The 23,358-nt window shown below is 53.7% G+C and overlaps 1 protein-coding gene and 1 pseudogene across 2 annotated transcripts in view; one reads left to right on the top strand and one right to left on the bottom strand.

Annotated features, from left to right (window-relative positions):
- Window positions 1-20,566, bottom strand: part of Phf21b (PHD finger protein 21B) — a 68,247-nt gene extending 47,681 nt beyond the window's left edge. Inside the window, exons 1-2 of one of the 2 annotated variants that reach the window (XM_021630858.1) lie at window positions 20,103-20,566; window positions 19,126-19,191 (exon numbers count right to left, since the gene is read on the bottom strand). In XM_021630858.1, coding sequence (XP_021486533.1) covers window positions 19,126-19,191; window positions 20,103-20,156 — 120 coding nt within the window. In that variant the 5' untranslated portion in view covers window positions 20,157-20,566. Of the gene's footprint in view, window positions 1-19,125; window positions 19,192-19,381; window positions 19,489-20,102 lie in introns of those variants that run through there. The other variant, XM_060388903.1, reaches the window with a different exon arrangement.
- On the top strand, window positions 13,120-13,827 carry LOC110545023 (large ribosomal subunit protein eL13-like; annotated as a pseudogene).
- Window positions 20,567-23,358: the final 2,792 nt, after the last annotated feature.

Here is a 23,358-nt window from a genome sequence, read left to right as displayed (position 1 = left end):
TCATTAATTCCAGACTTTGTTTCTGGGAATTATTGCCAACAAAGCTTATGGAAGGCATTGAAAATTGGGATGTTCATGTAGAGATCACTCTTCAGCTATTAGGTGGCTCATCAGAGATACGTTACAGAGTAGAGGGGTCAGTGGGGATGGAGGCCCCAGGGGCTGAAGGGAGAATCCAAGAGTGAAACAGCAACTAACAGACAGACTGAATAGACTGGAGCCAGCAGCACCCTGAGACAAAGCTCCAGGGGACAACATAAAACTGGGTTTGGACAGAGATGTGGGCACAAGTAAACAGGGTGAGGGTTGGGCTGAACAACCCGGGGAATGGGGATCGGGCTTCCCGCTTCCCAGCAGCTGGCTGTGAAGTTCACCGGTACTGGCGGCTCTCCAGGAAATCTGGCCTAGGTCCTGAGCTCAGGGCACTGGCACAGGCAGGGCACACCCTGTAAAGGCTCCTTAGCGGAAACTGAGAAAGACGGAGAGGAGCAGGCCCTTCCTCAGAGCCAGCAGGCAAGTGCGAAAGGCCACACACAGGGGTCCATCCCGCACAACAGAACACAGGGTGATAAGAGAAACCTGCTGATGAATAGTCTCGTGTTCTCTCTGTGTGTGTATGTATGTGTCTGTCTGTCTGTCTGTCTGCATGTCTGTATTACTGAGGACTGAACCTAGGGATCCTCACTCATGCTAGACAAGCCTCTACCATCACTAAGCTAAATCCTCAGATCTACTATGTGCAAATCTTTAAACTTTTTTTTTTAAAGAAAAAAAAATGTTCTAAAATCTAACTTCAGAAAAGCCAAAACAGAAACATTCAAACAGCAACCACTTGAGACCGAACTGGAAGCAATGTTTCCTTCCCGCTATGGAGCCATTAGGTAAAATCAAGTGTAGTCAGGGGCCAGTAAAGGTACTTGCCGACACACCAGACAAATTTCAGTTTAATTCCCACATGGTGGAAAGAGAAAGCCAACTCCCCCATGCCCTATGACCTCCACATGCAAGCCATGGCACCCCCATACAATCAATCAATCAATCATCGATCAAAAAAGCATAATCAAGTATGGTCCAAATTATCACGTGTCTAGCTTTGCTACACAACACCTGTGGCTTGGCCAGAGTCTGGGGCTAGGAAATGTGGTGAGTGAAAGAACACACTGGAATGATCAAAATCCAGGTTTTCAGAAAATTGTCCTTCAAGCGTCCCGGGCTGTTTAACAAATAACTTACAGAGAAGAGATAGCGGGCATGAGCATGGTTCAGACAGTAAGAGCACTCGCTGTAGAGGCAACAGGACCTGAGTTCAGATCCCAGCAGCAATGTAAAAGTCAGGTGGGGACCCCACACTCATACACATACCTGTAATCCCAGTGCTGGGGTCTGAGAGAGACTAGAGGGCTTGGCGGGTGGGCTGACGAGACAGCCTGGCTGAAAAAACAAGCCCACGGTTCAGAGTGAGACGCTGATGTTCTCTGACCTCTGAGATCGCACTAAGGGATCGCACATGCATCACCCAATGTACACACGTGTATGTACCTCCCACATATGTGCACATATGCACATCTATCACTCACACATCACAGACATGCGCACACAAAATGGCAAAGAGGGCACAGGGATGGAAGAGGAGCCCCGGGTTAAGAGAGATTTAAAGACATGGGTTGGTTAGTTAGTGTCCTGGGTAGTTTTTTGCCAACCTGATAGAAGCTAGAGTCATTTAAAAGGATTGAACCTCAGCTGAGAAAATGCCTCGGTAAGATCCGTTATAAGGCATTTTCTTAATTAGTGATTAATGGGAGAGGGTCCAGCCCACTGTGGGTGGTGATACTCCTGGGCTGGTGGTCCTGGGTTCTATAAGCAAGCAAGCTGAGCAAGCCATGGAGAGCAAGCCAGTAAGCAGCACCCTCCATGGCCTCCGCATCAGCTCCTGCCTACAGGCTCAACTTGAGTTCCTGCCCTCACAGCCTTTGATGCTCAACTGTTATATGAAACTGTGAGCGAAATAAACCCTTTCCTCCCCAAGCTGCCTTTGAACATGGTGTTTTGCCATAACAATAGTAACCCTAACTGAAACAAATAGATCAGACTAAACTATCTTGTCTAGAAGTAGTATACTTTGGGGTAAAAAAGAAAAAAAAATACCTTTTAGAAAAATCCAAGAAAAGCCAGTTAATAAAAAAGACAAGACAGTTTCTTCAGCAGTGGCTAGGGGTCATTTTGTGGGAGGTTTTTAGTGTTGTTGACAGAGTTCCAGTTGTTGGCATAGGTGGTATATGTAAGATGAATCGTTAGGTCATACATCAATCAGGCATGTAGGGTATTCTGTATCTGTGAGTAAGCTTACAGTAAAAAGATGATTTTAACTTGTAAAAAAAATCCAGTGTAACCTGAACCAGGATAAAACACTAACACTGCATGGGCTTCAGGACTTGTGAAGCTACTATTGTTTCTATTTTACACATAGGGAAACTGAGGCTGAAGAGGTTCTAGCCTTGCTTAGGTGGGTGAGGAAGTTCAAGGCTCTAAACTGAGCCTGTGATGGCTATTCCTAGTTGTTAACTTGCCTACATCTGGAATTTACCAAAAGCCAAACAGCTTGGTGCATCTATGTTAGTTTTTCCCCCTTATCATTTTTAATTCAGATCTTTTGAAGTGGGAAGAGCCACCTTTAATCTGACCTTTCTACTAGTGGCCTATATAGAGGAAGGACATGGAAGAAGGAAGTTTGCTCTTTTTGCCTTCCAGCTCTCTCTGGCACATCCATTCCTTCACTGGCACTAGCACCTACTTCTTCAGGATTCTGGCTGAATCAGCCAGCCTCATGAACTGAACAACTTCTGAATTATTGGACCTTTCATTAGTAGACAACCATTGTTAGGCTAGGTGGACCACAGCCTGTGCGCCATTCTATTAAATCCCCTTTCCATATACAGAGAAATTCATTCTATCAGTTCTGTTCCTCTTGAGAACCTTGACTAATACAGGGCTCCTTATCCATGAATGTCCTCAATCATTCCCTGACATTAGTAAAGCATGACTGCCATCACAGTCATGCTTATTATCTCTCCATAATCATCATCATCATCGGTATCACCATCATCACTATCTTTACCATCACCACTACCACCATCTCGCATCACTCATCACCACCACACCATCCTCTCCACCATTCATCATCATCACCACAGTCTCACCAACTCTCCATCATCAGCATCACCACCATGGTCATCACCATCATTACCATTATCACTATCTCCATCAATCCTCACCATCATCTCCATCAACCCCCATCTCTATCAATCATCACCATTATCACCATGATCATCATTCCCACCAGTCATCCTTCAACATCATCACACCACCACCATCTCCATCAACCATCGCCACTCTTAGGTGTGATGGTGGAAGTTCCCAGCACGCTTTGTATTTGTTTATGAGAACCTACATTTCATTCCATGATTTACCAACTTAATCTGCAGAGCGGAAGCACTGTTTAGCCTGTGGTTTCTTCACTGAGAACTTTATTTTATTTATTTATTTATTTATTTATTTTTTAGACAAATCACATTAAAACACACCCTATTAGGCCAGGAGAGGTGGCAAATGCCTTTCATCCCAGCACTCAGAAGTCAGAGGCAGGTGAATCTCTGTGAGTTTGAGGCCAGCCTGGTCTACAACGTGAGTTCAGGACAGCCAGGATTATTATCCAGAGAAAACCCTGTCTCTAGAAAAAGAGAAAGAGAGAGAGAGAGAGAGAGAGAGAGAGAGAGACCCTATTGCTGGTATTTCTATTTAAAACCTCAGCATTTCCCAACAACAGAGCTACAGATGTAGGCAGAAGGGGGACAGACGGACTCTCAGCACCCACGACCCTGAGCTGGGATGCCATGGCTCTTAGATGACAGAGGAAACATCCTGTGTGCTAAAATGCAGCGCTCGGTGGTGTTTCAAGTTCCCCTGTCATTAGTTCTCTGGGGCTTTCTGCGGGATTTGTCTCTGGAAGCATTGCACGCTTTCCTGTTAGGGGCCAACCCAGAGAGGTCAGGCATTGTAACGCTTCTGCATCTACGTACAGCACTGCACCCTCTACAGCACAGAGCAAGCAATGGCGGTTCCCAAGCCCTTCCCCTGCCACTCAAGGTTGTTGTGCTCCCCCTCCACTTCCGAGGTGCACCACTTTCCTTCACTGACGGGGCACTGAGGCTCCGAGTGGCAAAGCTAAGTCCAGCAGGCTGCAGCACCCGTGGGTTGAGTCCCTAGTATAAAAGGCTTTGATGATGCGTCTCTGCTAAGGCTGAGAATCACAGTTCCTCAGCAAGTGCTTTGCACAAAGGACCGTCACTGCCCCCAGCAGCAGCAGCAGCCCCACCACAAGCACAACCACCACACCGTAACCACAGGTAAACTGCCATTATCACTGCCAGAAAAGCACCATTCTTACTATCACCATTGTAGTCACTTTCAAGGTCACCACCACCGCCATCACTGTCGTGGTCACCATCACCATCACTGTCACCAGCAGCAACACGGCCACCACCAGCAGCATCACCATCATCACCGCTAACTAGCGTCACTGTCATGGTCACCACCCCCATCGTGGTCACTATTATCATCACAGTCACCCTCATCACCAGCCTGGCTACCACCATCAACACCATGGCCACCAGACCAACACAGTCACCACCACCAACACAGTCTCTACCACTATCCGAGCCGCCATCAGCCTCACCACCATGGTTATTATCACCAGCACCGTGGTCACCACACCACACAATCTGGTCCAGATGAACCCGGCGTCAACTTCGTGAGAAGGAGGTAACCTAGGCTCTGGGTCTTCATCAACACAAGCGGGAGCACCGTCTTGGGTTAAAGTTCAGTGACCCTCCAGGTGTTTGGTCAATCTGACAAATGCTCAGCAGTATGTCAGGAGACGCTGTTGGAGAACCCAAGGCCGGACTGTGACAGGCCCCATCTGTCAGCTGCAACCACCTCCTGGATTTTATTCCTCAGGCCACGCCTTCTGAACTGGAACCGACTGCCTCTCTGCCGTGAAGGCTGAGGGTGGGTGCGCAGTGCTCCAGACGCCCACGTAGCCTCTAGCAGACTCTTTTCCTCTCCCGCATGGACACCCAGGTGAGAAGTCAAGCAAACGCCCGGAACAACCACCATCGGCCACGGAGTTGGTGAGAGCGTTTGGCGTGCTGGGGTGCAGCTTTAGAACTGACAACACTGGCGGTGCAGAGGACAGGCGCTGGGGAGAGAAGCCACTTAATCGGCTGGCCTTTCCCAGGTGAGCGCTGCCGCTGAGAGGTGAGGAAGGGCAGCTGCAGAGACAGGAAGAACAGTTAGGAAGTAGAGTTGGAAAGATGAAGATGTAGGGACCGGTGGAAAGCCCAAGACAGTGGAGGTCTGTGCAGCCAACAGCACAACCCTGAGGGGCAGCTCTATCCATACCCAACTCAGTGCTCTTCGGCCCTTCCTGTTCCCGACAGCTGGATGGGGCAAATGCTGCTCACAAGAGAGTGAAGGCGTATGACAACATGGCGGAAAAGTGGGTGAGCAAGATGGCTCTATGAGGCCTCACAGCCCTGCCCAGGCTGCTTATCAGATCTCTTCTGCCCCATCATCAGTCCTTCATGCCCCTGCAACTCTGTCCTGCTGTGTTCATCTGCTACTGAGGCCGCAGGGCTCACCCCGACATTACATATCCAGAAAATCTCAGGCTCTTGGTCAAGCAGGAGGACTAACAGCCTGCCTGACCATTCTGCACCGACCCTCACACGGTGAGCAAGCTGGCTCCTGTGTCTGCTTCTTCAGGCATCAACTCCCCAGCTCCTGATCCCAATGCTCAAACCCATCACGGAGCAATGGGTTTGGAAAAATGAGGCCATTGCACTGTGCCCTCGGAGGAAGAAACTCAGCACCCTGTTCACCTCAGCTCTCCCTGTGAAGAGCACAGGGTGACGAGGAGGCTTGGGTTGGCACAGCCTGGCATCTCCTCCTAACACAGGAGGGCATGCCCAGCCTATAACCCGCAGATGTGCCAGGCTGAGGTGACACCCATGGTTCATATCTACCTGGGAACTGGAAACAGAGCCTTTGCACCTCGCTCCGCTGAGGTCATTCTAGGACAGAGTAGCCCTTGAACCCAAAAGACTTGTGTCCACATATGAAGAGGAGGGCAATGACACAACGGGAAAAATCAATGGCTATGTGGAAGAGCAACAGGCTGGGCTACAGCTCCCTTCATAGAGAGCTTGCCTGCCAGCACAAAGCCTTGGATCAATCAAACCCCAACATAGAGCTTGAGGCCAGCATGGGCTAATAAGACCCTGTCTCAAAAACAAAAACACAAAGCAAAAGAAGCAGGGAGATGACAAGAGACCACCGAAGAGGGAACGGCCTCTGAAGACGAAGGCAGAGTCTAGAGTGAAGCGTCTGCCAAGGCAAGGCACACCAGGAACCAAAGCTGGGACGGGTGAGGAGGATCCTTCCCTGGGGCCTTTGAGGAAACGCAGTTGGGTGGATACAGTCATTTCAGACTTCTGGTGTCCAGAGTTATCAGCTACCTCACTGTTGTTTTAAGCCCCGAACTGTACTCAGATGACGCAGTGGCCCAGGAAACCCACTGCTGAGGAGCAGTGGCAACATAGTAACTGGGTGAGCTCTCTGGGATCTGGGCACGGCTTCCCACTTACAGGCGGCTGCTGCTGCTGCTGCTGCTGCTACTGCTGCTGCTGCTGCTGCTGCTGCTGCTGCTGCTGCTGCTGCTGCTGCGGCCGCTGCTGAAACAGGCGTCAAACACAACCCGGCTTCCACTGCCATCTCCAAAGTGTGATGGCAAGAATAGAGCACATGTAAGAAATACTCCAGCCCAGGGAACATAAGAGAACCCACCAAGGCAGCGGGCACTACTTGTGGGGTTCCAGCTGGGTAAGGGCTGCATACCTCTCAAGGCCAGGCCACCAACCCTCCATGCAGCAACCCCAGGCCGGAGAGTCCCGGCCCCCGGTAGCATGTTTCCCTTTTTTTATTGATTTAAGCAAAGCCTAAAAGAGACAAACATGGCCTTGGGAAAGCACGGGAGGGGCACACACACATTCTTCTCTTGAGTCACCGGGTCTTGAGTCATGAGTTGGGGGGTTGGGGGGGCGGTATATTACGACACAAGTCCAGCCGCACTGGGATGTAATAAAGCGTGTTGCTAAGATACGAGTGCCAAGGAAGTTCATTAAAGGCCGATTTAACCCCAGCTGCCAGACTCTTCCTCCTTCCAAGGCGGCTTATTCGGTGCCGTCCCTTGTGTTTATAATTAGATCCACAGTACGAGAGGCCGCGCTGCCCATTCACGTCCACTCAGCAGAATGCATTAATGAAATAACTTGGATAGGCTGACCTGGGCCTCGGTGTTGCGTGGGGGAGAGCTGCAGGTCTAGTTTACTTAAAGAGCTCCCTCCCCCCCACACTGATCTGAACGGCAAACACCCTTGAGGAACCTCAGTGGCTCGGTGGTTATGCAAGCTCCCTGGCTATGCTGCCTCTGGCTGTCCCATCTCATGGACAGCGTAACAGTTACACCTGGGCAGCCCAGACACATCACAGCCTCGGAACACTGGCGGCCAGTCTCACAGCTGCATAGTCTGAGTGGGACAGCCCTCCTGCCCTCTTAAGGCGCCACCATGAGATGCTGCCAGAGGACGAGAGGTGAGAGAGGGAAGCCACTTCTAGGCTGTGACCCAGCCCAGTGGAGCTATGGAAGGGTTGACCCAGAGGTAGAAACCAGACCTGGTCTGGAAGAGCAAGTGGCTACCTACCCCAGTGAGGCTCTGGATGAGGAGGGAACATGACAGCCAGCCAGCCCACGGGGGTGTCCCTTCTGGCCAGGAGTGTTTGGAAGCCTGCTTCCTCTGCACTGATTTACACACGAGGCGGCTTTGCTACGCACTCAGAGCAGGGTATGTGAGGCTATGTCACAGGCACACGGAACCAGGCTGAGGTCTACCCTTCCCATCTGAAGTCTGGGAACCCGGGGCTGCCACTGGGCCATCAGAGAACCCTGAAACCCTTAGCATTTCTGAACCCAGAGTCTCCACGTTAGGGAGAGACACCCGGCCTTGGCCTGGGTTAGCAGTCATGGCCTCCTTCTCTGTTAGGGTGGAGTGTGGCTTGACAGCCCAAGTCCCCACCGCCAAAAGACCCCAGCAGAACTGAGCTCAGCACGTCAGGGCCAGGAGCTGAATTAAACGAGGGAGGGGCTTAGTACAGCGGAGAGACACCCAATCCTAGCTCAGCTCTCCTCCCTGAGGGAAACACGAGATCTGTCCTTAGGCAGGCAAGTGACTCCTGCCCAGAGAGTATGAGACCTGCCAACCCACCCTACTGCTGCAGGCCTGGGTTCCAATGTCACGTTCTTGGTGACACCCTCTGGCCACCCTACTTAAAGTGTCTGCCCACATCCTGTGACCCACATTCCTGGCCCTGCTCAGCTTGGCCAGAGAACCTGCCACCCCCCTCACCGTCACATTTCCCTTGTCTTTGACTCTCACCTGCCCGAGGCTGGCGGCACCACCTGTCCTTGTCCTGTCTCCATGCTGACCTGGCCCTGTCCCACCCGAGCTAAATGTCACAGTGCGGTAGCCGTGGCTCCCGCAGCCTTCCGGTAAGAGCGTGTGCCCCAGACACCCCTACTCACAAAGGTTAGGGGCACACCAGAGAATACGCAAAAAGGGCTTACGACATGGAGGGCTCTGTCACCCCCGTGTCCTTCCCGTCCGTCCTCAGTGCTCAACACTCTGGATAACTGAGAGTCCCAGCCTCAGCTTTAAGAAACCAGCATCTCTGGGTGGCATCTCTGCACACATTTGCCATCATGCCTGCAGCCAGGGCAACCTCACGACCACAGCAGGGGCTAGCATGTCCCTTTTCTTTCTCAGCCGGGACAGAACTGGGGTGAGCATTGTGAGCAGATGGAAGTCTCGCCTTGCAGCCTGCCCCGGCACACCTGTCGCCACCAAGCAGCACCATTAAAGCTAGGTGTGCAACACTCCACCGTTTGCAGGCATGCCGCCTGTCACTTGCTGGGCTGTAGAGGTTCTAGACTAGGGCCTCCGATATGTGTTTTAATGGCACTGGGAAGTTTGTTTACATCTGCCTGAATGAACTGCGAGCGCCCGCTTCTCTTCCTCTCTTCCCACTCCCCTATTCCATCCCTGCCCTTTCCCTTTCCTGGTGGCAGAAAGTCTCCTGCAGCTTGTACCAGTGACAGTTTGCTGGGACCTCCAGGCAAAGCCACCTCACCAGCCATGCCACCCCCACAGCCGCCATCTCTTTAGACTCTGCCACACCCATTAAGGGATCAGAGAGCAGGCATTATATCCTCCAGTGGTCTCGCTAGTTATCTGCTTCTAGCACCACTATCCAGGGGGCTTACCCCCTCATGGGCCCGCTGTAGACCTCTATCCCAAGTGCAGATTCCAAATGCAGCACGGAGTGTGGGGGCTGGGTAACAAACAGGGACACTGGGGCTAAGGCAGCCAAACTCCAGGTATAGTCCTGCAACCAATCTAAGCCAACAGGCTTCACACAAAACTCTAGAACGAGACACAGGGGCCCACCCTGCCCACTTCTCACTCATGCAGTCTGGACCTCCGCTGCCACCAGGCATCTAAGAATCACTTTAGAGCCATGAGCGCATCACCTGGGAACCCTTTCTTGCTGATCCTGTTGTCAGAACACAAGGACATTACATGCAGGACCCATGTAACATCTGGAAGCAGCCGCCCCGGGATAGGCAGCTTCTAACAGGTTAAAGGACTCTCTTCCTTTTGGTCACAATGTGGTGGGTGAAGACTAAACCTTCCAGCTAGTTCTGGTCCCTAGACACAGTCCCCAGGCCCATCCTCACCCACGGCCTCAAGTGTCTCCTTTGTGAGAGGATGTGTCCCCCAACATCTCCCCCTTGGTACCCCCATCTGAGGGGAGAGGAGGGGAGGAGAGGGGGAGGGGAGGGGGGAAGGGAGGGGAGGGGAGGGGGGAGGGGAGGGGGAGGGGAGGGGAGAGGAGGGGAGGGAAGGGAAGGGAAGGGAAGGGAAGAGAAGGTAATTCAGATTCCTGTCCCCCCCCCCAAGAAAATCACGTCTGGGTCTGCGATCTCAAGGCTGGTCAGCTTCTGCCCCTTGCAACTATGCTAATAAAGCAATAGTGAGAACAGCTCTTCCTTTCAACTGCCCTGCTGCACCCTGGGAACCAGGCCCAGCATGTGGGATGCTGGCCCTCACACATCCTCAAGACCCCACTTTGAGACCAAAGCCAGCTGCTTCTTCAGACTGAGGGTTTGATACCTTCCTGGACACCCCATCTGATCTCTGTAGATGCTTTCTTGTCATCAACAAGACAAGGGCCAAGTCTGCTCCCCCAAAAGTGTCACCCAATTAAGAGCCAGGACCGCCTGTTACTGGCCATCAGAAGGGACGCAAAGGATGTCGCCAGAAAGAAGCTGCATCAGCAGTTTCTCCTACGTTAGAGACTACCCTACACTGATAGCCACAAGAAAACATTCTTAAGGAAGCACACTTGTTCTTTTAGAGAACAGAGGCTACTTCAAAATCAGAAGAGCCAGTCCACCTTAACGCAGAACAGTAAGTCACCTGTCATCAAAAAGACCAGGACTGCACAAACCCAAAGTCAGATGTTGATGGCAGGCAGATGTAAGGGCTCATCAATAGGTCCAGGGTCTGTCCACTTTAGTCCTGCTGGCTGGGCCTCCTGACCCAACCTGCCACATGTTTTCTATCTGGGACTAGGTAGAACAGAGAGAATCAGCCTAGACCCCTTGAAGGTTCTAGGACTTTCTACGTCCAAGGAAAAGTCCTATCATGACAACTGACTGGTGAGAAGCTGTGCCCAGTCCCTGATCTCCATTTGTTCTGACCTTCACCTCTCTCTCTCTACACACACACACACACACACACACACACACACACACACACATCATCATCATCATCATCTATCACCCCCATGCAGCCAGTAGCCAACACCCAGAGCATCTTCACTTACTAGCGTGTGACCTCCACATGCCACTCAACCCTCCGGGCTTCAGGCTACACCTGCATAACACTAAAATTCCCAGCAGCCCTTCCTCCAAGGGCCAGGTAAGGGATGAGTGAGAAGGAACAGGAGACAGTAGGGCTCCGAGGCCCAGGGGTCCAATAGGCAAGGTATATAGGTCCTGGCAATGCCATTTATAAAAAGAAGTAGAAGAAGGATGCCAAAGCCGAGAGCTTCTGCACCATCCCATTTAACTGCCAGCTGCTTCTTTAAAATCATTTTATGAACCACTTTCCCTGTACATTATGGTCTTAACTGGCAGCAAGCTGTTTATTTCCCCTTCTTATTGAGGAACCCAAATCTCCAAATCGGGGAACAGTGCAGGACAGAAGAAGACTCTAATAAGGCTGGGACTGATTTATAGTTCAGGTCTGCTCCATTTGAAAACCTGTGACACAGGCCTTTGCTGCTGGCCTCTTAAAGACAAGTGAGAGCCTTCAGAGAGGTCCCTCTGTAGGGGGGAGCCAGATGGGCCGTCACACACCCTAGGAGATCTCTGGAGCCCTCCCCACAGGTGACCAGAGACCCTGCTCCACATCAAGAGCCTCCGCCGCCAAGGGTCCTCAGAGAGAGTGACATTTCCAAACAGCGCCAACCCACACACAAGTGAAATAAAAAGGCCGAGAGAGAGAGCCCACGGTTCTGTTCCCGAAGAGACAAAGGCATCAGGCAGAGAACCCGCTCCATCGCAGGGCGAGCCTCATAGCCAGGAGCTCTAATGAGGCATCGAGGGATTACCAAAGTTATTATCAGCGTCATCTCATTGAAAAAATTCAGGCTTAATTGAAATCAACCGCACAGTTCTGACAGCAGGTGCTTTGAGAGGCGAGGATATCAAAGCCAACTCTCTGGATGAACTGAAAAGGATGCCACCATCAGCAGCCACCTCCGTCAACTGTTCCCAGGGGTGGCGAGTGCATGACACATCCCACGAAAAAATGCACACACTCCCTGAGCAGTCCGTAGACCTGCCGATAATCCCGGGTTCATTCAGGAGGCTGAAACCCAGGTCCGGTCAAGAATCTCAGGGCGGTACTGTCACTCATTCAAAGTTTCCCTTGACTTTTGGGGCTTCTGTGAAACTTTTCCAACTGCTGTCTCACTTCCTCCTGATGGTCTGGTGAGCGGGTGGGATTTGGGGGGGTGTCTCATTCCGGCCCACGTTACAGAAAGAGGCAGAATAGCTTACCCAGGGTGGCCTGGCCAGAGCAGGCCCTGGGACGTAAGGGTTTTGGGAGTGAGGTTCCGTGCATCTTGTCATACCCAATGATGCTGAACATCTCCCCCAACTGCCCCCCCACGTTACAGAAAGAGGCAGAATAGCTTACCCAGGGTGGCCTGGTCAGAGCAGGCCCTGGGACGTAAGGGTTTGGGGAGTGAGGTTCCGTGCATCTTGTCATACCCAATGATGCTGAACATCTCCCCCAACTGCCCCCCCCACCCGAGAGGACAGTCGATGTAACAGGCAAACAGAACGGGCAATCCCATTCCCCACCAGAGCTTGTTACGTGACCTCAGGAAGTTTTCCCCTTCTTTTATCTGTTCGGCAGAGAAGACTGGCCAGCCTAGCCTGATCCAAGACCCAAGAACACACCGAGAGCCAGTCGGAAGGTGTTTGCTGGGAGCTCATGTGACAGCCTCTTTAGGCAGAACCACAAGGTCGTGTGCAAATACTTGCTGTCACCACCTTCTCCACCCCGTGCAAATTCACCTCCTCGAGGCTGCCCCCTAGCCCCGAGGGCGCTCACTGCTTCCTCGGCTGCTGAGGACTAAGTATCTTGGGTTATGAAACTCACTGGGCCTTGAGGAGCAGGTAGACACACCTACCTTCCCAGCTGTAGGAGAACATTCATCAGAGGAGACCACAAAGAAGTCCTGCATATCCCCAGCCTTGGGCTGGAGCCCTTCACACACTGTTAAGAGCCAAATTCAGGAACAGGGAGACTGGTTCGTTCGCCATGTCAGAGAAAGGCATTTGTCTACACCGTGTGTGTGTGTGTGTGTGTGTGTGTGTGTGTGTGTGTGTGTTTCTGTCTGTCTGTCTGTCTTTGCACATACACCCATACAGAACAAACAGCTGAGCGTGCCGCTCGGCCGTTCTCCTGCAGTCGGAATGGCATGATCCTGAAGCCCCACTTCCACAAGGATTGGCAGCAGCTGGTGGGCACTTGGTTCAACCAGCCGGCACACAAGATCTGCAGGTGCAAGGCCCGGCAGGCGAAAGCGCGCCGCATTGCCCCTCGTCCCTCGACCGGTCCCATCAGGCCATAGTGAGGTGCCCTACAGTCCAATGCCACACCAAGGTCCGAGCCGGCAGGGGCTTCAGCCTGGAAGAGCTCCGGTGGCTGGTATCCACAAGAAAATGGCTCGCACCATCGGCATCTCTGTGGACCCAAGGAGGCGAAACAAGTCCACAGAGTCACTACAGGCCAGTGTGCAGCGCCTGAAGGAGTACCGCTCCAAGCTCATACTTTTCCCCAGGAAGCCTTCTGCTCCCAAGAAGGGTGATAGTTCTGCTGAAGAGCTTAAATTGGCCACCCAGCTAACGGGACCTGTGATGCCCATCCGGAATCTCTACAAAAAGGAGAAAGCCAGAGTCATCACAGAAGAAGAAAAGAACTTTAAGGCTTTGCCAGTCTTCACATGGCCCGGGCTCTTTGGCATCGAGCAAAAAGGGCGAAGGAAGCTGCAGAGCAAGGTGTTGAAAAGAAAAAGTAATGTTTAAATAAATTTTCCGCAAAGCAAAAAAAAAAAAGAAAAAGAAAAAAACAACAACAGCTGAGCATGCCCCAGGACTCACACTGATAGGGTCCCTAATGTAAGATGGGCAAGGGAAGGGGGATGTTGAAAGTTTGAGGCCAGCCAGGGCTACATAGTTAGATCTTGTCTCAAAAACATTACAAGTAAATGGAAATTCTCCTTCATCCCTGAAATGCCACTTCAGCGCACGAGAATGACAATTCCTTTCCTGATCCCAAAGATCCATGGGGCTGGAGAGCTGGCCCAGCCATTAGGAGTGCTTGCTGCTCTTCCTGAGGACCTGGATTCATCTAGACACCCATGCTCCCTGTAACTCCACCTTTGAGGTATCCAGTGTCCCCTTCTGGCCCTCATACATGGCATCTACATACATGTGTCATACACATACAACAACACGCTGTGTGTGGGGGAGGCTGAAGAGATGCCTCAGCAGTTAAGAGCACATGCTGCTCTTCCTCCGGTGTTGAGCAGCTCACAACCACCTGTAACTCCCCTCGTCCCCAGCGTTTAACTGCCAAGACCACCAGCACCCCTACTGCCTTGCTGCAAGGTTTACTCAGGCCACCAGCCCCACCGGGCCATATCTGAGTTCTGAGGACACAGGCACCTCCCTCAGGATGCCAGGATTCAAACTCACAGCATGACTTTACAGCACCTTCCTCGAATTTCAGCCGTCCACACTCCAACCCTGGAAGCACCAGATCAACACGGGCTAACGTCTATTTCCTCCCCACCCTGAGAACAAACATAGGGAAGTGCTCTCTCCCTGTGGAGATTACAGCTGAACAAAGAAAACCATGCAAGATGAAGACGGAGGACACCCAGCTCGCCCCAAAGGCAGAGATGTGCTTGGGGCACAGGAATATTGCTAAGGGGCAACCAAGATGTCCCACGTCAAGTGCGGGAGCTGGAGGGGGTGGACAAGCCCAGCTGAGAATGAGCAGCAGAGGGCACCCTAGGGTTCCATCAGGGAGCAAAAGCGGACCGTAGCCATACTGTGATCATGGCGCGGGTTATGTAAGTCACACTATGTTGAAGAATAGGGAGGGCTGAAGAGATCCCTGCTAAACGGTAGAACATACTCACGTGCCCATCAACAGGTGAATGGTTAGGCAAAATGAACTGTATCCACTCACAGGTTCTTCAAACGTCAGGGGAAGGAAGAAGCAATGCTAATGCCAACATGGAGGCAAGGGAAAGGAGCCAAGCATGAGCACATACGAAGCACCCATAGCCCCAGCTGCATTCATATCAAAGTCCAAACAGGCATCTCTCAGACAGAAGGTAGAAGTGGCCCTGGATCAGGGAGAGGGCAGCACCTAGCTTTCGGGTGATGAAAATGCTCTCAAACGGTAGCAAAATGGCCCAGGGCCTGTGATGTAAGAAAAGCATCAAACTTCCTGTGGGCAATTGGGATGAGCGACTTGTAGCCCCAAGACACACAAACAGAAAGGGCTCCTGAAATCTTCCGGGAGAGGACAGCACTGAGCAGGTCCAGCATGATGGAGAGTGGGAGAGAGCTGTCCTGTTGGAGAGCTCAGCGGGAGCATGGGTCCAAGTGCTTGCAAGGCCTGCTGCCCAAGCACTTTCCTGCAGAATAAAACATGGACACTTTCTCACCAGTATCTGCCCTTTAACGTGTAAGCACACTGTTTTGACACATTTTTTGCTTGGGAAGTAGATTGAAGCTTACCTTTCTAGAACAAAAGTTCAGCGAACAAAACAGCCCTTTAGCCTGCGGCTTGGGATCAGCGCTCTCAGAATAAGCCAGCATCAAAGACCCAGGTGTCAAGGCCTTTGGTCTCTGGTGTCTGACCTAGAGAGTGAATCAGGCTGAAGACATGATTCGGGGCCCGTGAGCCCCTGATCCATGATCCCTTTCGAGAAGACAGATTTTCACTGCCACGCTCGAGGACAGCCTCTCAGAATTTAGAGTCCATAAAATCGATAGATCAGGTGGCGCCCCAGACCCCAAGTTCACCTCCGGGATCTCTCAGGCCAGGCCACAGGAGCTCCGACTGCAGCTCAGACAGAGCCGCTGCTGGCTCTGCTCAAGCTGGACGGTGAGAGGTCAGGTCAGGTAAAGCCACCATTAGCCTCAGAAGGCTGTGCAGAACTCCAGAGGAGCGGGAAGAGGCGCCGAGGTTTATGACACGCCTGTTATTTACACAAAGTGCTTCCTGCTTGACAATGCAGATTAAAATGTTACTGCATCTCAGCGTGTTGCTGCAAATTCTCAGAGTAAAACCACTGGGGCAGCTAATAGAGGCTTCACACAGCATGTCTGAAGCCTGTCCTCCTCCCCGGGGTCTGAGGCTGGTGAGGCAGGCTCCCGGTTCTTTGAGGTTACCTTCACACTTCCCATTCTTCTCTGGGGGAGGAGGACATGAACTCCCCTTGCAAAACACAAGGTACATAAACAGGTACAGTGTTTTTTAACCCCGAGACCCCCAAGGATGAGAGGAAAACTGTATACAGAATTTCTCTCCCTTCCTCTGAGCAGGCCATTTCTAGGAGTCCCTTCAGTGCGTCTTTATTTCTCAAAGTAACTGAAAAAAGCAAAACAAAACACTGCCTTGCCAAGAGCACTAATGGGGAATTGGAGGGCCGACACTGCTGGCCATTACCTTACCAGTGACTGTGTGTCTAAGAGAGGAAGTGAACGGAACAGGCCGATTATCCTCTCACCTTGGATGAGATCACCTGCCTGTGAACTTTTCCTTGAAGCTTATTCTTTTTATTTCACATTCCAAGGGGCAGCCCGGGAAAACATCTCCAGAGGCACAAAGGCTAAAAATTTCCCCCCAAGGAATTCTATACAGATTGTCCCTTTAAACGTTTCCTTGAATTAAAATACGCACTATAACTCACCTGACTTTTAAATTTTTTTCGCCCTCACTCCTGCACGGCAACTCCACCTGGAGTTGGGGTGTTCACGCAGTGCCCATTCAAAACTCTGACTGGATTTTGAGTCACCTCTGACCTTGTAAGTTCAACCGCCCCCAGCCAAACCACCAATCACCTCGAAGTCCCCCCCAGAGGACAGCACCGAATGTTAAAAACACCCTCATCCCATAGGTGAGCTCCCACAGCGTAGGTAAACTCCGAGCAGCCAGCGTGGGAGAGACAGGCAACTCTATTAGCATGCTGAAGACGGCCTCCGGCCCCCTCCTCTCCCTCTTTTATGGGCCCTTGTTATATAAAGGCCACAAAGAGAAACGGAAAAGCAGACTTGTGGTCACAAACACAAGTTCCGAAGGCCAGGCCAAACCCTGGCTGCCTACCAGATGTTATTTTTAGGCATCTAAACGAGAAACATTTTTAAAAGGCCAGAGAACAAAAGTTTTCTGGCTTCCTTTCTTTCTTTTAAAGCACTCACACAAAAAGATGGAGGCACTGTTCCTTTGCAGGCAATACTCCTGCAAATTTAAAGGCAAAGACGTCCTGGGGGTAGGAGGGCTCCTTCCCCCCACACGCAGCAGCCTCTACCTTCAAACAGGATTTTCAAAGATTTCCTTTGTAGTCTTATCTAAATTCCAGCAGGCCGGATAATAAATAGCTACTCATTTACTATCATAAAAAAAAAAAAAAATTAAAGCCCTGAAATAGTTGCCACTAGACAGAGGAAAGGATCGCACGTAAGCCGGGAAAGACCCACTCCGGATAGTGAAACTACTGCCACGAAGCGCCCACATAAAAGAGACATTGTTGCAAAGAGAGGCTCCCAGCACCCGCTTTTCCCTTTTAAATCTTCTACTCTGATCCTAACACTCCACAACTTCGCGTTTTACCCAGGCTATCACACTGTTCCAGGTTTGCTAGATTTTTTTTTTTTTTTTTAAGTATCTGGTTTGATTCTACAGAGTGATTAAACATCTTTGTGCTCTGCGGAAAAGGGTCTTCCAACCCCTCCCCCTCCAAAAATGGCATCGAAGCAATCAAAATGGTAATGCCGGGCCTGGGTCCCCTCCCCCCGCGAACTCCCCGACTTCGCCGGGGCCGCGCGCAGGCCCCCCTCCGGCGGGAATGGAAGCTTCCACTCGCGGACGGGGGCGCGCAGCCGGGGGCTTGGGGGGCCAGGCTCCGACAGAAAGGGGCAAATGCCTAACTCCCCCGCTTACGGTGCAGGCAGGCTCCCCCTCTCGCTCCTACGCGACCCCCCCCCCTCCCACCACTTTGCAACTTTAAAGACTCGGCCTGGAGCACTCGGCCTGCTAGCCAAGGCGTCCTCCCGGGGGACTGCGCGCTCCGGGCCGCTGAGGGGAGGAGGGGGGGATCCCGTGGGCCGGGAGAGAGGAGTCGGCCGGGTGGGGGTCCCCGGTATGCCCTAGTCCGGGGCGGGCGGCGGCATTCCAAAGGAAGCAAGAGCAATGCCCCGGCGCGGGCGGAGGGGGGGGGAGGAGGAGAGGGGCGCGCCCCCGCCCGCTGCCTCGGAGACCCGGGTGCACCATTGGCTGCACCGCTCAAAGTTCTCGGCCGGGGGCGCGCAGGGGCGGGGGCGCGCTCGGAGGGGGAGGGGCTCGGGGGCGCGCAGCCGGCCGGGCTCTGGCGGCGGCATCTGTTCGTGGTGCTGAAACCCGGAGCGCTGAGCTCAGCGCAACTAACTCACAATGGACAACTTTTCCTTGCCGAGGGGGAGGCGGGCGCGCACCCCCACGGCTAGAGCTCCACGCGGGTCCTCACATCCCTTTTCAGGCATGGACAACCCAAGTTGGGGCAGAACTGGGGGGCCCCGGGGGCGTCTTTCTTTTGTTCCCCGGGAGCTGGCGTCAGGTTCCGAGAATAAAAAGTGAGGCCGGCGGGATGGCCGGGAAGGAGCCGGCTAGAAGGATTACCAAACCAAACCAGGTCGGCCGCGCCACGCGGAAATGGTTTTCCAATAGTTTGGGGGGCAGGCCCGAATCGCCGCCCCCTTGCGTCCCCCTTCCCACCGCAGCAGGGATCAGGGGATGCCGAGGCCGGGGAATGTCCACGTTCCCAAAACATGTCCACCGCTCAAGATGGACGCCGGCCCGGCGCCTCGGAGGTACGGCGAGCATCTTTCGGCAGCTGCAGGAGCCTCGCGCTCCCCCTCAGCCGCCACCAACCAGCTTTCTCTCAAGAAAGGGACCACAGTAACTTTGAGGAATGCAGCCAGACCCCCAAGGGAGTCGGTGCGCGCGGCGCCCGCACGGGCACTTTTTTAGGGTGCTGCCAAAGTGCCCGGCGACCCTCCCTGGACCCCGGTCCTCGGTGGGGGACGGGCCCCCTCCTTACTTGTTTGTCGTTGAGCGCTGCGATCCGTGGCTGCCTTTCGTGGAGCTGCTTCTTGAGGTCGCCGTTCTACAGAGACACAGAGAAGCGGGCTCAGCCTGGCCGACCCCAGGGGTTGGGGTAGGGGGGAGCGGCTAGGCGAGCCCCGCACCTCCACCGCTCAAGGCCGGGCGGGCCAGGCCAGCGCCAGCGCGCCCCAACTTTCCGGGGCCGCTTCCCGCACACGGGCGACCGTGCGACGTCGCGCGGAGCCGCTTACCTGTGGCTGCCGCCTCATTGGGGCAGCTCCCGGGGCGGGGCGGGGGCCGAGGCCACCCGGCGGCGCGCCCCGAGCCGTGCAAGTTTGCAGGCCGGGGTGCGGGTGCCGGTGAGTGTGAGAGTGTGTGCCGGGGGAGGGGGGACGAACAAAGAGCCAAGTAAACACGGCGAGTCCGTGTCGAGCAAAGCTCATAAATATTCAAGTCGCGTCCTAATCTTCCCCAACACACACACACACACAGACACACACACACACACACACACACGCGAGCGCACGCCGCCAAACCGCTCCGGCACCGGCCGCCACGCCGCCTCCCGCCCGAGTCACGATAGCCAAAACTACTTTCGCGAAGGGTTAGGGTCGGTGCCGGGCTTGGGCCCGGGGCAGGAGGCTCGGAGCGGGCCTATCCACGCACCCTGTTCCCAAGACAGCTCAAGGAGGGTCCCCTTCCCCGGGGCCCGAGTTGTGCAAACGGGGAGGCGACCGAGAAGACGCCCCGCGGGGGTCCCATGCGCCCTGGACCTGCAAACCGTACGGGATCGCCTGGGAGCGAGGGGGAGAGGGAGATCCCCAAGGGTACATTCCACCCCCGGGACGTGCTCCAGGAGGGGGCATGCTTCCAGTACCCCTGCGACCAAGAGTTCGATTCAGAGCCTGGGTCCCTCGGCCTCCACTCCCCAGGCCACTGCCGCTCCCCGGCCCAGGGTCCCGGACCACCTACCTGGTGGCGCGCAAGTTCCACCGCCAGCGCCTCGGACCGGCTTTGAAGCTCCATCGCCGCAACTTGGGCAGCACTTTGCGCTCACTTTGGCCTGAGCTCGCGGGAAGTTGTGCGGCTCCGCGGGGACCAGACCGAAAGAGCTCGGATCCGGCGTCCCGGCACTGGGGGACACAAGTCCCCTCCCGCAGCGCCGACAGGAAAGGGGGCTGACGAGGGGGAAGAAAGGCGAGCTGGCGCCCAACTCTTCCGGCTGCCGCTAAGTTGCGCCGGGTGCCCGGGCCGCCTGCGCCGCCCGGCGCATGGCCCCCCGGCGCCGGGAGCCCCGCGCAGCTCCCCAGCGTGCGCCCTGCCGCCTCCCGCGCCAGCTGACCGCTGGCAGGGACTATATTTCCTCCGGCGGGCGCGCCTGGATCTCGCTGGAGCCGCGGCAAAGTTGTGCCTCGGCACGATGCTAATTCGGCAGTGCCCGGATGAAGCGGGCCGGGGCGGCAGGGGGCGGTGCCGGGAACCCGCCGCCCGCCCCGCCCCGCCCAGCCCGCGCCTGCGCGCTGCGTGCGGCCCGGCGACCCGCTCGAGGAACAAAAGTGGCGGCTGAGAGGAGCGCAAAAGTCCTGGCTCGCAGAGCGGGGCGCCCGCGTGATCCTTCTCGGTACGCAGCCAAGAGCACGGAGAACCGGGGATGCTCTCACAGCCCCATCCGAGGGCGACACTCCCCGCAGCAAACCGAGACGCCGCCCTCTTGCCTCTCTCGCCTCCTCCCTCCTCCGCTTCCCTTACTCGCCTCGCTCTCCGGTTTCATTTAAATCACCCTGGTCCTCTCCCGCAGGCGCGCCCAGGGCTGCCACTCGGGAGACTAAATCACTCCTGTCGCCGGAGTCCCAGCGCCTGATGGCCGCCGTGGTGTTTAAACACTATGAAAACTGATCTTCTGACTGCTCCTTTAATGATTTTTTTACACTCACAATTAAACTCTCAACAGATGTCACTAGACTTTTTTTTTTTTCCCAGACAGTTGTTAAAAATCGTAAACACGGCGGGTCAGTGTGACATACAGCAACCGTAACTACAGCCGCGGAGATGGCGTTTCAGAACTCTTAGTCCCTGGGCCGGGGTCATCGTCTCCGAATCGAGTTTGCTGCAGCGGAGTTTCCTGTCCTCATCAATTAATGTCGGGGGCTTTGTGCCCTGCTGGCGCTAGCTAGCACACTAGTGTGTCGCAATCAGGCAGGGAGAAATGGGCCTCCGTTTCAGAGTAACCGTGAACTGATAGCGACTCATGACTAACTCATGGGTCACAAGAAAGGAAAGAAGGAAGGAAGAAAGAAAGGAGGGAGAGAGGGAGGGAAGGAAGAAAGGAAGGGGAAAGAAAACCCAGGCACACCACTCAGAAATGTTCTTCCAATGGATGCCAACACTCTACACATTTCCTTTACCCCTCAGTAGAAATCTCTCTCTCTCTCTCTCTCTCTCTCTCTCTCTCTCTCTCTCTCTCTCTCTCTCTCTCCCTCTCCACCAGTGTTGTTAGGGCCATATGCACTATTGGTCACAGATGACTAGGATGAGATCGGACTGGTTCCTCCCGCTTCTGGGTTAGACCCAATTCAAGACAGTGTCTCCCACTCTTTTTCTTTTATTGTTGTTGATGTTGTTTTCTTTTGCAGTTAGGGGTCCTGGGGATCCAGGCATTGAAGCACACTAGGCAAGCCTCTGTTATTGAGCAAAACTCGCGGCTCCACTTTTTTGCTGGGCAGGACAACAGCTTAGTTAAAGACTGGCTGAAAGGAAAAAAAATGGCTGAAGACTGGTGTTTGGAGGGCCAGGGAGGGCGCGTGCTGGGCAAGCGTCTCCCTCCTATGATTTCTGTGAATGTCACTGGCTGTTAACGAGAATCCAGGGTTAACTTATTGGTCATGTGGTGCTTACGTCAACAGGACAGACATTCTGGTTGTCCTTGGCTAGCACAGACTCCAGCAGAGGCCCGCTGAAGAAGGGCTGCTAGATTGGTGACGGTCCAGCATGCTTTGTGGCTTTGCCCACCGTCCATTGATTCGGGCTTCAACAATGATCAACGTGCCACCTACTTCCTGGAACCCCAGCACTGGCCATGGTATGGGAGCCCTCTGACCGTACAGGAGAGGTTTCGTGAGCAGTCAATGGTCAAACCCAAGGCTTGGCTTATGCTAAGCAAGTACCACAGCACAGAGCTGTATCCCTGCTTTTGGAGACTCCAGACTTGTGATCCTCCTGCCTCAGCCTCCTGAGCAGTTAGGAGCAGATGTTCTTGTAAGCAAACGTGGAGACTGCCCTGAGCTCCTACAGGCTTCTGCAGACCAGGCTTCCCTCCCTTTGCCTGAGCCATATCCCCTGCTGGAATGCCCTTTCCATCATCCCACCTTTCACAAGTCCTTTTCTTCAAGACTCACTTCAAATGTCTTTTCAGGGATACCCTCTCCTAATTTCCACAAGAAAACTCCTTATCACTCCCTCTGGAGGTCTACCAAGCAGTGCTTACTCATGAGGGGTACCGGGAATTGAAGCCCAAGTCTACCCTGAACAGCATCAAACAGGTTTCTCTACAACCCCTAACCCCACTTCTATGCGAGATGGGAATCTATCACACTAGACACAGATACTCCAGACCCCCCTCAGCTCCTTGCCATGTTGACCTACTCAGTAGAGAAGCTGGGTTGCTATCCATTGCTAGCTCTGCTCATCTCCAGCCTGGCTTTGCCAGCAAGCCTGCCATAAGGGAGCTGGGTTATCTGGGATAAAACACCACGACAAAGGCAACTTATAGAACTATGGGTTTATTTGGGCTTACTGTTCCAGAGGGATAAGAGTCCATCATGGCAGAGAGAAGGGAGTAGAAACAGCAGCTGAGGCAGAAAGCAGGAAGCAGAGAGAGTGACTTGGGAATATCCAGTTTGCTTTGATGCTTCAAAGCCTGGCCCCAATGACATTCTCCCTCCAGTGGGGCCACACTTCCCAAACATACCCAAAAAGCACCACCGACTGAGGTTCACAGATTTAAATAAACATCTGAGCCTAGAGGGTACATCCACAGGGGCTATGGGGGAACCAGAGCCCATGCCCACTCCATGATTGTAGAAGGAACAGCTGTTTGTACCCTGGCCTGCAGCTCTGGCCTCCAGTGGTCATCCAAGCGCTTGAAGAGCATAGCCTGTCCACACAGCCATTCAGGCTTCTAGCATCTCCACCAGACATGCACTGAGCTGAGCTCAGCACCTCTGACAGC

This window comes from Meriones unguiculatus, chromosome 8 (genome assembly GCF_030254825.1).
Source record: "Meriones unguiculatus strain TT.TT164.6M chromosome 8, Bangor_MerUng_6.1, whole genome shotgun sequence".
NCBI lineage: Eukaryota > Metazoa > Chordata > Mammalia > Rodentia > Muridae > Meriones > Meriones unguiculatus.
The sequence above is the reverse complement of the archived record's forward strand: the minus strand, read 5'-3'. Positions and strand labels throughout refer to the sequence as shown.